This window comes from Aedes albopictus, chromosome 3, assembly GCF_035046485.1.
Source record: "Aedes albopictus strain Foshan chromosome 3, AalbF5, whole genome shotgun sequence".
NCBI classification, from domain to species: Eukaryota; Metazoa; Arthropoda; class Insecta; order Diptera; family Culicidae; genus Aedes; species Aedes albopictus.
The window spans coordinates 305,351,333-305,365,927 of NC_085138.1; the positions used below are offsets into that span (position 1 = coordinate 305,351,333).

Below are 14,595 nucleotides of genomic sequence, written 5' to 3' on the forward strand. Positions count from 1 at the left end.
CCCCCCAATGACAACGTGGTTTATGAACAGCCCCTTAGGGATGATGAAGGCACCATCCCTAAGTGCCGAAACGTTGGGTAAACAATAAACCCGTTTAAAGAATAAAGACTGCGTAGCCACCAAAAGTTTCCAGTTAAAGTAACAGTCGTTCCCTTAAAAGCATTAATAAAAAGAAAATGTGAAATTGTGAACTCAACAGCAAAGCTTCTATCAGAATAAGCTTTAAACACGCTTGCTGGATTCGGCTTTACCGAGGAGAAACCGATGGATGTCAAGGCCCCAATTGCAATCAAGATGACAGTAAATTTGATGAGATCTTTCTGATTTTTTTTCTATTTATACTTGTAAAAATAACTTTGAATTATAACGGATAAATGTATGTAAGGGAGGGTTAACTTTTGATATCGTTTCAGAGAGCGAGTAAAGGTGCTTAAGCCTAGGCTTGAGAGCCAGGGCATATGGCAAAATACCTTTGTCCCATCCCAGGATTCCAGAGGACATGGAGTGACATTAACATTCTTAGCAAAGTCACTCCCAACGTAGTTGTATATAATCCCACTTGTTACGGAACGGTTGGTACGAGATGTCCCCGTTTCACGGTTTTAATGTGGATTGTGGAATCTAGTTCGGAACTGATTCTCACAGTATTGCTTAATGACGCTGCACAGTAGGCCTGGCCGCTTTAATGCTTGCAATGTATCTCCGATGCACGGCAAGCATTAATAATGACAAGAAAAATTATGAGAGTAGTCGGTCCCATCATTTTCCAGGATTCTTTCAATGAATGGCTGTGTATGTGTAAACTAGACTAGACTATACTAGACTAGACTAGAATAATTCAAATTCATACAAACAAATCACGCATCACAAGTAAAAACTTAAATATTTAATAATATATTCTAGAATTAAGTAAATAAACAATCAATGGCACCCTAGGACACAGTATGCTAAATGATTTGAGACATGATTAAAACTTTGCTTCATTTTCTTTCAAAGTTACACAGCCAAACCACGTTTTGTCTTTCTCAAAGACCACTGTGTTTTGCCGCTGAGTCCAAATTCTGATTGAAATTTGCTCCAGTTCGTCATATTTTCGAGTCATTTTTTGAGAAATAGGGCCATTTCGGCTGGGCTGGTAATTATGAGCACTTTTTCCGCTATAACTCAGTCAATTTTGAATCAATTGACTTGATTTTTTTTGTACGCGGAGAGATACGCATAGTATCTATTCAAATTAATTGGTTCGAAATCGATCGAGTATTAGCGGAAAAGTGCCAAAAATGATCAAGTGGTTCGACTCGACACCTTATTGTACATTTTTTCAATTTTTGTATTTTTTAATATGAAAAATAATAATAATATTTTTGAATACGATATGCTTTCGTTCGTTGCACTAAGCTCACAGTCTGGTTAGTGGCATCCTAAATCGGGCTAAGTTTACTTCTCTCAAAAAATCTCTAGCAATAGAAATTCAGATACACCAACTTCAACCAATCGTGTTCAACGTCCAAAAGTAACCATGGCTATAATAGCCAAGATTGTAAAGCGAGCGCATTTAAAAATAGGTACGCTTCCCACCAGCTGCAGATTAAAAACGGTTTGACTTAGCAAAATATGTTTAGCATATGTAGTTTATTGAAGCTTATGTTTTGAGGAAAAAATATGTAACTTGCTGTTTCTATTTCTTTAAGATCAAAGTTTGTAATTCGCATTTTTTTCAGCATAAAAAAACATCATTTGCTCGGGCCAATTGAAAAGTTCACAACCTGGTACAGGGGGTGGCCAAAATGTTTGGGATAGTCAATATTTTTTTCTCTCACTAAAAAGTTCAACAAGCTGTAACTTTTCATAGAGTGCATCGAAAATTCTCAAATTTTGACTGCTTGTCAATTTATTATATGTGCCCCATTGGTACGAATTCCGTTCTCGTGAAACATATTTTTAAGACAACTAATTTTTGAACTGTCATATCTCGGAAACCAGTGAACCAAATTGAATGAATTTTTGAACGTTTATCAACAATATATTAATGCTAGCCGGGGCCCGTGTCGTAGTTGGTCACAGGTTCGCTTCATATGCGGATGGTCTTGGGTTTGATTCCCAGCCCCGGCACTTGAAATTTTTCGTCAGTTGCTTTTCCCCGAGAGCAACTGACACTGACCCTCTTCTGAGCCGCATGGCTCAAACGGACCCGTATACCTGGACATCGGCGAACTGCTACTCATAATGGACCCCCAATCGGACTGGAAAGGAACAACGGCCATCCATCATCATTCTTGTGCTCATCATTCTACTAGGTACAATGTAGAAAAAGTGAAAGCAGCAGAAAGGCAACCAGTTCGATAAAGTAGAATAGAATCTAGGCGCTGTACAAAATGTATGTGCAGCTGTCAATTGAAATTGCTCATGTAGTGCCCCAGTGGACAATAGAGCTGCAAATTAGGTTAAGTGATTAAGAATTAAAAAAAATATATTAATGTTGAAAATGCTTTGACATCCATGTGCACAACAGAACATGTGCTCGATGAACATATTGAGATTTGAAATTATGAAAAGAAATCCACGTATGCCGGTGAGACTCGAATTTACGACTCCCAATTCGCTAGACGGGCGCTTCTATTCCTTCAAGCTACGGAGTCACTCGACTATCTCCGTCGCCAGTAGGCCTAGAACTGAACTCGATTCCACAATCGCAAATGGTTATCTTCTTTTCACAATCCAAACCCCCTTCGGATGGGATTAGATTAACATCTAACACAGAATGTTATTTTCCTCCATATGGGTGATAATGTCACACCACTTTAATTTTATTCGTCGTGATAAAATATTAAATTTTATAACGTCGTAATAAATATCAATATATTTTTGATAGACGTTAAAAATTTCATTCAATTAGGTTCACTGGTTTCCGAGATCATATGACAGTTCGAAAATTAGTTGCCTAAAAAAATAGTGTTTCACGAGAACGGTTCTAGCTTTGCGAAGGATTAACCAATCGAGCCCAAATTTGTACCAATGCACAGTGGCGGGCCTCCATACAAAAGTCGGACAAAACCTCAAATGTTAACCGAAATTGCTAAAATTCACAGATTATGATGATTTTAGTTTCCTAAATCTATTTCTGATATGGAACTTTTCATATATTTTGATTTTACTATATTAGGGTGGTTCAAAATTTTGAAAGCTGCTGATTATGGAAAGCGTATAAAAATAATCGATGATAAGCTATCACGATATGCTTTCTGAACGTAGATTTTGATTAACCTTTTAATTTGGGGGTTCTCAAATCATGTATTGGTATTGAAATAAACTATAATTGTGTATTTGTTGCTGTTAGGGTGGTCCAAAATCTTCAAAACTACATAAATCATTAGAAAAAATCGTTTATGTTTATCGGAGATGTGTTAATTCAATCGTTATGGGGTCAGATAGTCTAATATAGTGAACTGCGTAAAATTTGAACTGCTTTTTATCAATCTCGTTTCAACAACTTCATATATGCTCTTCCGAGTTTGGGTTGTAAGGTACATCGATCTCTGCTATCACTTGTCGAAGCAACCGAAACAACCTTATCTATAAAGAATTGGCAATTCATATTCGCAATATTGAAAGGAGTTTTTGATAAACGATCATTAGAGATCGGGAATCATATTGATGAACAGTAGAGTTCCAGAAAATATTTTCTAAATCTTTATCACTTTGTGTGTCGTTCAGTAGAAATGTGTTTAACGTAACCGCATGAATAACATAGGTACAATAAAACTTCAAGTTTTAAAAACCAGTATAAGGGATTTCACTTAAGAGCGTAAAATGTTCGTTTCATTAAATTGCGATCGTGACGTTTACGCAAAAAAATATTTAACGTAACGTTTTACGTCGTTTAGAGAATTCCTTTTATATTTTATAGATGATTGTTGCTTTGAACTGTAGCGACGTGCGTGTAGAAAAAAACGCGTAGATGTCGACGAATTTGTCACTATATATTGAAACTTCGATAGAAGTTCGTGAAGAGATTGCTTCCAAGGGTGTTGAGCAATTCTAACGATTAAGATGAATCGGAGAAACGACCAGTTAAAATCAATGAGCAATGATTTGTAGTTATTTTTACATGTTTTTCATGTTTTTTTGTTCTTCTTTTATTTTGATGGTTAAAAGAGTTAGTTGTATCTGGTGCAGAAACATGTAGGTAGTGTCTAAGTAAATAAAGGCTTATTCATACTTAGTCATCACTCCTTTCCTCTCCAGCTTACTGTTTTTTACAGGAGCACCCACCTTCTTGTGTTTTTCTGACAAAAAATAATATATTTAAAAAAAAATATAAAAAAATATTAAAGCTGTGGCCATTACATTATCAGACAAACCCACCCCCTCCTCCTATGACCATCTTACTTGGTGAAAGCCTCTCACAAGAATGAAAATTACACTAAATTGTTAGTATTCTGAAGCCAATTTGAACTATGTTCAAATACTATCAAACAATATCACTTCCTCCACAACCATGCGGCTCCATTGTGGCATGACAGAAAAGAAAAAAAAAATTTTCGCGCTTAGCGCAAAAATGCGCAAACAGTGACCTATATAGCCAAAAACTAGACAAAATTGCTCGTCAGATTCGGGATACGGCGTCGTTTTCTGATGTTTCCTAAACAAGTACTGGATCTCTTTAATAGGAAGTTTTTCTCCAAAATTTCATAAAAGTGAATATGTTTGCATATTGTTAAAACATAATAATTTTCTGATTGAATTCCAATCAATCCCTGAAATGTAATGGTAATTCATACCCAAAAACACAAAAAATAATGTCACATTATTCAAGTCTTCCTAACTTTTAGAACGAACTCATGAAGGAAGCTCATAAAATCAAGACAATAAATACTAATATTGTAGCACATAAAACTTCAACTTTGAAAAAATCTACAAGACTCAATTTTTGACCAAATGACTTGAAAATTTGCGGGTTTCTTAGTTGAAGTATCTATAATGGAAGAAAAATATAAGAAAAATAAAATATTAAAGTCGATTTTTGAGGTTTTCTCCGGCTTCCGGCCACTGTGCAATGATGCACATATAATAGGTAAACATGCATTCAAAATTTGACAATTTATGATGCACTTTATGAAAAGTTACAGCATGTTAAACTTTTTTGGGACAGAAAAAAAGTTGCCTATCCCAGACATTTTGGCTACCCCCTGTATTTCCTCCAGAATCAAATTTGTACTCATCAAGGACATGTGCAAAACCAAAAACCACATCAAACTTTTACCACGTAAGGTTCGCAAGGCCATATACAATTTATTGCTACCCATTCTTGCTACATTCAAATTGATTTTTTGGAATAAACTATATCCTGAGATCGTTATTTGGACTAACGATTCCATAATACAAGTGACCTTATATGTTTCATAATACCTGGATTATTTTTGTAATTATTTACAATTTTCCTGCGCAGTATCAAAAATTTTAAAGTCGAGAGGCGAACTCCTCCCAATCAAATAGTTTCATGGATGAAATACTGAAAATCATACAGATTATGATTCAATATACCGTAATCCGGGGTAACATTGATCAGAATTTCCGTTTTTCTTGAATCATTCTTTTGTTGAAGCAAACGTTACATGTTTTATATTTTAAACGCTATTCGAAAAAGTATTGTGAAACTTTAAACATGTTTAAATAAGCTTTTTAATCTATTTTGTCATTTTGTTGATTTGGGGTAACATTGATCATATCATTGATTAATGTTCGTTTGTGTTGAAAATACCCTTACTTACTAAATGTGGGATCACTGATTCCAAATATGTTGTCCAAATTCTTACAAGTTTTGTACTTTTTGAGTAATTTTAGGACTAAAATCCCCAAAACCACGTATAACGCCTAAAGGTAGGCAATGACTTAAGGAAACTGATTACACTGATTAAACTGATTACACTCATTCGAAGAGGGTATTCTGCTTAGAGGGTTCGAAAAGTCGGTACAAGATGAATTACATGTCATTTAATAGCTGAATAATAGCAGATTACGAAATACCATTCAAGAGTAGAAACTGATACAATGAAAAATGCTTATTTGAACATTTCATGAGGTCGGTCAAGCCGATCAATGTTACCCCGCTGATCAATGATACCCCGTTTTACGGTATATTATATTATGATCACATATTATGTACTTCTGAGTAGATTCACTTAAAAAAATATTTGTGCGGAAAAAAACTATGGCACTAATTACATATTAAGATCGATATTTCATAGAAAAGAAATAAAAACTACACATTTTATATTTACCTACAACACATTTTATATTTACCTTCAAAATACAATAAGTCAGATTCATTGGCTTCGAAAAATATTTTTCTTTCTATGATACCTATTCTAAAGTGGACAGCCCATTTAACGTCCACCAAATTTGAAATATGTTCCACCCAAAGATAACCCAAATGAAAATACCGTCGTGCGGGGCTACTTTTGAAATGCGGGGCGACTTTGAACACTTTTTAATATGGAGTTTTTGAATTCAAAATATGGTTCAAATTTGTTTGATGTCTTTGGAACTATTATGACGCAATATTCTGCCCTTCATTTGGTTGAAGTTGTTTTTCAAGCAAACCCTTTATTGCTTGTCAGGAGGCGTAAGAAAATCGAATAAAACGTAAAAACAATCATAACGTATCAGAACATCTGCTCTGTAAGCATTGTTTCTACAGTTCATAAATTTCAAAGGGTTTATTAATTCGTTCAAAATGTATCAACGTGGAATATACATTCGAATATTTGTATAGTTATACATTGTAAATGACCGTTTCATCTAAATAAAGGATTGGTGGTTCCTTTTTTCAGACTGTCTATGTTATAACTGCTCATAATATCAAAGGTAGCAACAGAACGCGTATATTTTTTTATCTGTATTAACGAGATTTTTAGCCCAATGCTAGTTCATCTCGGGACCCACGCTTTACTTCCCTTCCGAAGGAAGAACTCACATTTTGTGAGTTTGTCGGGAGTGGGATTCGATCCCAGGTCCTCGGCGTGATAGTCAAGTATTCTAACCATCACACCAGGTCCGTTCCACGCGTATATTTATTGAAATCATGTACGATATAGTATACTACAGTAATAACCCTGAAAATTCAAATGCAGTTTTGTTATAGTTAAAAATGTTCAAAGTAGGCCCCATCTGGTTCCATATGAGATGTGTCCGATTGGTGTATGAATAACTTTTTGTTTGTTGATGGATTTAGTTCAAATTTTGCATACATCTTAGATACACACTCACGATTATTATGTGTAAATATTTGGAAATCCATTCGCTACTCTGCCCAAGCAGCACACTTTGTTACAACTAAATCACGGTAATTTCTACGCGACAAATTCAAAAATCGATTTTGAATGACTGCAACGTCGATTTCTACAACTATGTCACCGAAAAAGCGCAGGAGGTGGAGCCATTGTGCAACATGTCGTTCGTCGCATAAGAGATGAGATGGTAACCAATGTGTAATATACCCAGGTAACCACTAAGCATTTGAATAAGCCGTGTATCAGCCAGTTTTAAGCATTTAAACTGCTTGCTGCCCTACATAAGCAGTTCGAATGTATAGCTGCCTTGAGTTAGCATAACCTGTGCTGCTCGAAAGCTTTCGGCTGTTAATTAGCATTTCAACTGCTTGAAGTGGTTTCACTTGGGAGCATACAGAATGCTTTTCAACTGCTCTTTAAATGCTAGGAGCAAAAAGGTTGGGAGATATGTTACGCATTTGGCAACACATTTTGTCTCTCTCTTACAGAGCCTATGCTTATGTTTACAAATTTGTGTATCTTATTTGTTTCTTCATTTTCCCCTACTCATCCAAAAGCACCAAAGAAAACATTACTGCAGCTGGATTGGATTGGGAACTTGTCCATCAAAAAATCACCAATTATTTATCATTTCGTCGGAAAATATGTGCCGAATAGGTGGATGCTTTGGTGGATCATAGGATTGTTCGAAAGAGGGAAGAAACAATCATATTCCACAGATATTTAAAAGAAGGGATCGTAATGCCCTACCACAATGAAATATCTCAATGAAAACAAGTTTTGGATGTTGAATCTGAAGCTGTTATCGAATCATTCTTTATATTGGCGATTAAATCAACGCACGCCACCGGGACAGCTTTAGCACCGTGGATCAGGAGCAACAGAATCAGAAGCAGATATGATTAATCAATCTCCGGATCGTAAGTTCAAACCTACATCACTACAAAAATCAGCAAAAAAGTACCACCTAGCACCGGCTGGAATATGGACCCAGGTAACCACTAAGCATTTGAATAAGCCGTGTATCAGCCCGTATTACGCATTTAAACTGCTTGCTGCCCTACATAAGCAGTTCGAATGCATAGCTGCCTTGAGTTAGCATAAGCTGTGCTGCTCAAAAGCTTTCGGCTGTTAATTGGCATTTCAACTGCTTGAAGTGGTTTCACTTGGGAGCATACAGAATGCTTTTCAACTGCTCTTTAAATGCTAGAAGCAAAAAGGTTGGGAGATATGTTACGCATTTGGCAACATATTTTGTCTCTCTCTTACAGAGCCTATGCTTCTGTTTACAAATTTGTGCATCTTATTTGTTTCTTCATTTTCCCCTACTCATCCAAACGCACCAAAGAAAACATTACTGCAACTGGATTGCATTGGGAACTTATCCATAAAAAAATCACCAATTATTTATCATTTCGTCGGAAAATATGTGCCGAATAGGTGGATGCTTTGGTGGATCATAGGATTGTTTGAAAGAGGGAAGAAACAATCTTATTCCACAGATATTTAAAAGAAGGGATCGTAATGCTCTACCACAATGAAATATCTCTATGAAAACAGGTTTTGGATGTTGAATCTGAAGCTGTTATCGAATCATTCTTTATATTGGCGATTAAATCAACGCACGCCACCAGGACAGCTTTAGCATCGTGGATCAGGAGCAACAGAATCCGAAGCAGATATGATTAATCAATCTCCGGATCGTAAGTTCAAACCTACATCACTACAAAAATCAGCAAAAAAGTACCACCTAGCACCGGCTGGAATATGGAAGGACGATGAAGCGGGGAAGCAGGCTTAAGAGAACGAGAAGCAGACGTCAATCTATTTTTGTTTTTTTTTGCTCGACGAGAAGTTACGCTTCTTTGACATTTCGTCACGACGTTCCTGAAGGGATAGCACTAAGACAGCCCGTTATTTTGCCAAAACCTGCTGTGAGGTAGCACTATAGGTGCATATACGGCTAATTAGCATTTAACGCCTTGTCGTAAAGGCTACTATAATGCTGAAGGAATGCTATTTTAAATGCTTACTGGTTACTTGGGTAATGTAGCTTCTGCCAAAATAAGGTTGCATTGGGATGTCTGAGCAACCAGAATGTGTACTGCAAATATAAGATTGTCTACAGTGAAACGGCTATGCAATCTTTATTATTTTTCTAAAATATTCCGCAAGTTACAAGTGCTACTTGGGTGGGAGTTATAATGTCATAAAGTTGAAAAACCTTGAAAAAGTGTATAAAGAAGCCCCGCATGACGGTAATATACGATAGAACGTGTTGGAAGGAGCTCCTGCGTGCTACAGGATAGGCTGAAATTGAAGCTGTAAAGAGCGCTGATTTTTTGTTCTATTTTGACTTTGTAGTGATTGGGTTTCGTTCTGATCAGGTGGCATTATTTCGCTTGAAGTGTTTGTTCGAAGTTGAGCGAGAAAGATTGGAATGGGTACAGAAAATGTAAAATCATCTTTTTCACTACGCCATGTTTTGTATGACATGAGTAATCCATTTACCACATAAAGGAGCTTCAACAGACGTCGATAATAGTTTGCATAGACGCGACGATGCGACACATAAATGAAAAATGAATTCAGTGCTTTAAACATGGCAGCAACACATTATTTTTAAGCAGTTTTGTGGCTTTAAATGACATTTTGAATGCCCTAATCCCAAAAAAAATGTGCAATTGAAATGCTACGTAACAGCAAAAGGTTTTTGAAATGAATTTTGAATGCTAATTAAGGGTATCTAAGCTATCAAACTGCTATGCTAGGACAGCAAGCAGATTACAAGCAAATATAAGACCGATGTACCGCTTATTCAAATGTTTATTGGTTACCTGGGAAAGCATTTCAACATTGTAATTTTAACTTGGTTTGGTTAGCCAAAGTAAAATCAGGAAATTTGCATTTATGGGGTTGTTTCTACCCGGTAGGGGAACAAAGTTCAAAATGCCAAGATGGGGTAAAATTATCCAACTCATTAAATCATTCCTGAATGTGATTTGATCATTACTATAAGTGGGCCCATAAAGCCGAGGCGGTAAACGCACGGGTATTCAGCATGACCATGCTGAGGATGACGGGTTCGATTCCCGGTCGGTCTAGGATCTTTTCGTAAAGAAAATTTCCTTGACTTCCTTGGGCATAGAGTATCTTCGTGCCTGCCACACGATATACACATGCAAAATGGTCATTGGCAGAGGAAGCTCTCAGTTAATAACTGTGGAAGTGCTCATAGAACTGCTGAGAAGCAGGCTTTGTCCCAGTGAGGACGTTACGCCAAGAAGAGGAAGAGAGGATAAGTGAATGGTATTAAGATATGCTTACATTAAACATCCTTCTAGAAGCCAGGCAGGCGAATCCAAGGAAAATATCTTGATTTCCCAATGAAAATAGGCAACTTCTGGTTTTTCTTGCTTGCAATTAAGCTGAGAACCATATGGAGGCGCATGGTTGTTGATGGCTACACTATCCATGTGAGGGGTCATTCAAATAAGACGACTATCGTTTAGGGGGGTAAAAGTGAGAAATATTGATTATACGAAAGAGCGGGAGAGAGGGGGGATATGGGATCTCAAGAGCATTTTTCGCGATAGACGTAATTTTCGAATGTTTTTTACAAAGTGGCATCTACTCCACGGCAGATTAACTTTTTGAACAACTTTTTGAACCGTTTTACGAATTAACTTTTAGAAACGCTAAATAAACATCGATGAAAATGTATTACTCTCGTGAATATTGCTAAAGTATCAAGAAAATATTGTCATGTTACTGTTACCACTTTGAATGCCTGAAAATGAAGCTGTTTATCATTGAAAGATGAAAGATTGAGAAATGGCATCTTACCCCACTTTGCCCTACTCCTTACGTCTTGCTGAAACTTTAATGTTTTACTTCTACATTGGCCATATGTGCCAATAAAGTTTACTACCAACAAAGCACACGGTATGAATAAAAAATAACAATCGCGTGTTGTCAAACTTGCGGTTATAATTATTTCATAGCTACAAAAGTTTTAATAGGTTCGTAAATTACTCCCAAACTTTTGCTGGGTTCTGCCGTGACAATATTTCACATTGAAAACTTTCCAATCCCTTCTCGCTGTATCCCACCATATCGTTCTTCTGTATATGCACGCCGAGTAACTCCATTACCAAAGGAATGTTGAATCTTGGACGATTCATCCTGCTGGCAGCTTATTAATCCTTCAGTACTGTAAAGATGACAACTCTGAAGCGATTCAAATTCTACTTAGACGAAATCCGAACAACTTTGTCCCGAGTTCTACGAAAATTTACGCGCGCGTTCGACTTTCGCTCTCGTTAGCTTCCAAAGAACTAACGGTTGCCCATCGGGATGCACATTTACGAAGCTTAAAATTTCTATTGCCAACCACGTGCGGCGCGGCGCTTGACATGGCATTATACCAATCTAGTGCACCGAGGCTAGCAGGAAAGCACCAATAATCGCTGGACTAATAAGATTCTAAGATTCCTTTTGTAATCATGTGGAAGTTTTCCCAAATGCACGGAATTTATACGGTTGGAATTTACTTTCGGGTGTGGGAATGTTTTTCAATCGCTCACAATGGGAGATTCAGACGACCATTAGGTGGATTCATTACTATCCATTTCCATTTTGCGGAACAAACGCTTCACCACCTACACCGAGGGCAATGACGGCATCCATCGTCGGCGAAACCATCAGCTAAATGTTTCCGACAACAGAACTAAGCCAGCCCCTTCCACTCCTGTCTCTATTGTAGGGAAAACCCACGTACCATTAGAAGTCCTTGAACGCTTTTGGTAGGTATGTCAAATGCGGCTGTAGAATCGAAAGGCTGCAGTTGAAAGGGCACGGTCGAGGGCGGTGGTGGCTAATTATCCTTTTCACCGTTCACCATTTCAAGTTTTGGGCTGTTGTTGATTTGCTGTTGCTTCACAGCTGGATTTAGAAGGGATCGTTCGAAGAAGTACTTTTTAATGTTTGGGCCACGTGAAAATAGAAGCTAAATAATCAATACAATATAGGTAGTTTCGGTTCAACGGCTCTATACGGAGCCTAATAATGATAGATTCATAATGATAGATTACCTCAACCTTGTTCATGGCCTGATCGTAATGTTTATCACTAACATTAACAAAATGCAGCATTAAAATGAGTTTTACATCTGGGTGGGTCAAGAAAATTTGTACATTGTATCGACCGAACAAAGTACTTCAATGATATTTGTGCAATCACTCTGCAGTCCTAACCCTTTGGAGCCAGAGGGGTCATATATGACCCCAACATAGAAACCGCTGTATAAATTCACCGATTCGATAACATAGAATACTGTTTTCGGCAAAGTTGTTGCAAACTGAGTCCTCTATTAGGAAAAAATGGGCATATTTGTACTTGTGACTTTATTGATCATCTAGAAAATCCTGAACACTATGAAATTTGGAAAAACGAAATAGTTGACATACCAGTTGTTCTAAAAGCTGAACTTGGATGTGGGTTACATTGATATGTATTCGTTTAGCCTTCATCAATAATATCAAAAGGTGTTTTATATTCTGGAATATTCTAGGTGTTCCAAACTGTCCTATAGTGAAGTTCTTCAAATCTACAAAAGTAATTTTAAGCATTTTCGCCACAAATAATAGCATTGCATAACCTAATGGGGTCCGTGAAGCTCTTGACACCTACAATGACATTTATAGACACTATATAGATATTCCCGGTCAACCAAACTACACTGGAGTTCAGAACTTTAGGTCTAAACTCGTAACAGTAGCTTTATCTGTTATACGTTGCATAATCAACCGCAGCTAAATACTAGAGCAATCTGAAGTCTACTAGCTTATTATAAATCTTTGGGACATTCAGGGTCGTCCAAACTGTTCTATAAGGAAGTCCTTCAAATCTACAAGAATAATTTTATGTACTTCAAATCTAGAAGAATAACTTTATGTGTTTTCGCTATATATAAAAGTATTGCATAATCTGCAGGGATCCGCAAAGCTCTTGAAATCTCAAATGTCAATTAGAGACACTATGAGAATGTTCCAGGTCAGTCAAACTATCTTTGAGTTCAGAACTTCAGGTCTACACACGTAACATCAGCTATATCTGACATACTGAGTGACGTTGCATAATCAATCGCGGTAAATGGCCATATTTTTGGTTAATGAGCAAAAACTGACACCCACAAATGTATCTCGATTTTGTTTGGAAGAGGTGAAATATATGGCTTTAGGACATTTCCCCGAATTCCATTACCCCGAATTGTATTACCCCGAATCCCATTACCCCGAATTCCATTACCCCGAATGACCTATTGCCCCGAATAATTTATCCGCAAGCCTATCTGGAGACCCGCTCTGGGTAACTAACGGTGCTTCAAGTGATTGGCCATATTTTAAACAAAGATTTTCCTTCTTTGCGCATATGTTGTTCTTTTTAACCAGGCTACTGAGGAACATTATGGCATCCCAACTGCTAATATGATCATCAGATGTGTATCCTTCTTTCAAACATAGACTATTCTTTCTAGTTATTATTTCAAGGAATTTGTTTGCGTTTCAACTGGTAATACTTTTATCAGAGATTTTTCCTTCTTTTAATCATCGGTTGTTCTTTCAAGGAGTACTGTCATAAAGAATTTTTTTTATGTCTTTATTTATGAGATTTTCAGCCCGAGGCTGGTTCATCTCAGGCATAAAGAATAGTGACATGATCACTAGTTCATTATTCTTAATATTCATTATTATTCTTCGTTCATATGATCTGAAACCAATAGTTCAATAATGATATTTTCCTTTTGGCTTTTGGCTGCTCTTTTACTTAGATTGGTCAAAAATTTTTACGAAGCGGTCAAGGATTTGAATATACTTTCTTCTAAGTGTTTCAGTTCTCTAAGAAGCAGAATAAAATTTTATCAATCAAGCTAGTTTATTCCGGGACTAAAGGCATGGCTTTCCTTCATTTAAGCAAATAGACAATTCATTATGGACAAAAAATATTCGGGGTAATGGGTCATTCGGGGAAATGTCATATAGTCGAAATTTATAAAGTGATGCTGATGCTGATTCTACCTGTCGATGACAAAACGATAGAGCACAAGGCCCTAATTAAAATCAATATGGTGAGATCTTTCTGATTTGTTTTCCTGTTTGTACTCATATCAGCAATATCCAAATATTACGGGTACATATGTATTTGAGGAGGGCTGGATACCATAACTTTTTAACTCGTTTCAGAGAGCGGGTAAAGGCGCTTAAGCCTAGGCTTGAGAGCCAGGGCATACGGGGGATATACT

General features: G+C 36.9%; 1 protein-coding gene across 1 annotated transcript in view; it reads right to left on the reverse strand.

The window, feature by feature from the left end:
* The window catches only part of LOC109413080 (outer dynein arm-docking complex subunit 4), a 46,124-nt gene extending 34,488 nt beyond the window's left edge, over positions 1-11,636 (reverse strand). The window contains exon 1 of the mRNA XM_029857289.2: positions 11,447-11,636. Coding sequence (XP_029713149.1) covers positions 11,447-11,476 — 30 coding nt within the window. The 5' untranslated portion in view covers positions 11,477-11,636. The remainder of the gene's footprint in view (positions 1-11,446) is intronic.
* Between the last annotated feature and the right edge of the window lie 2,959 nt (positions 11,637-14,595).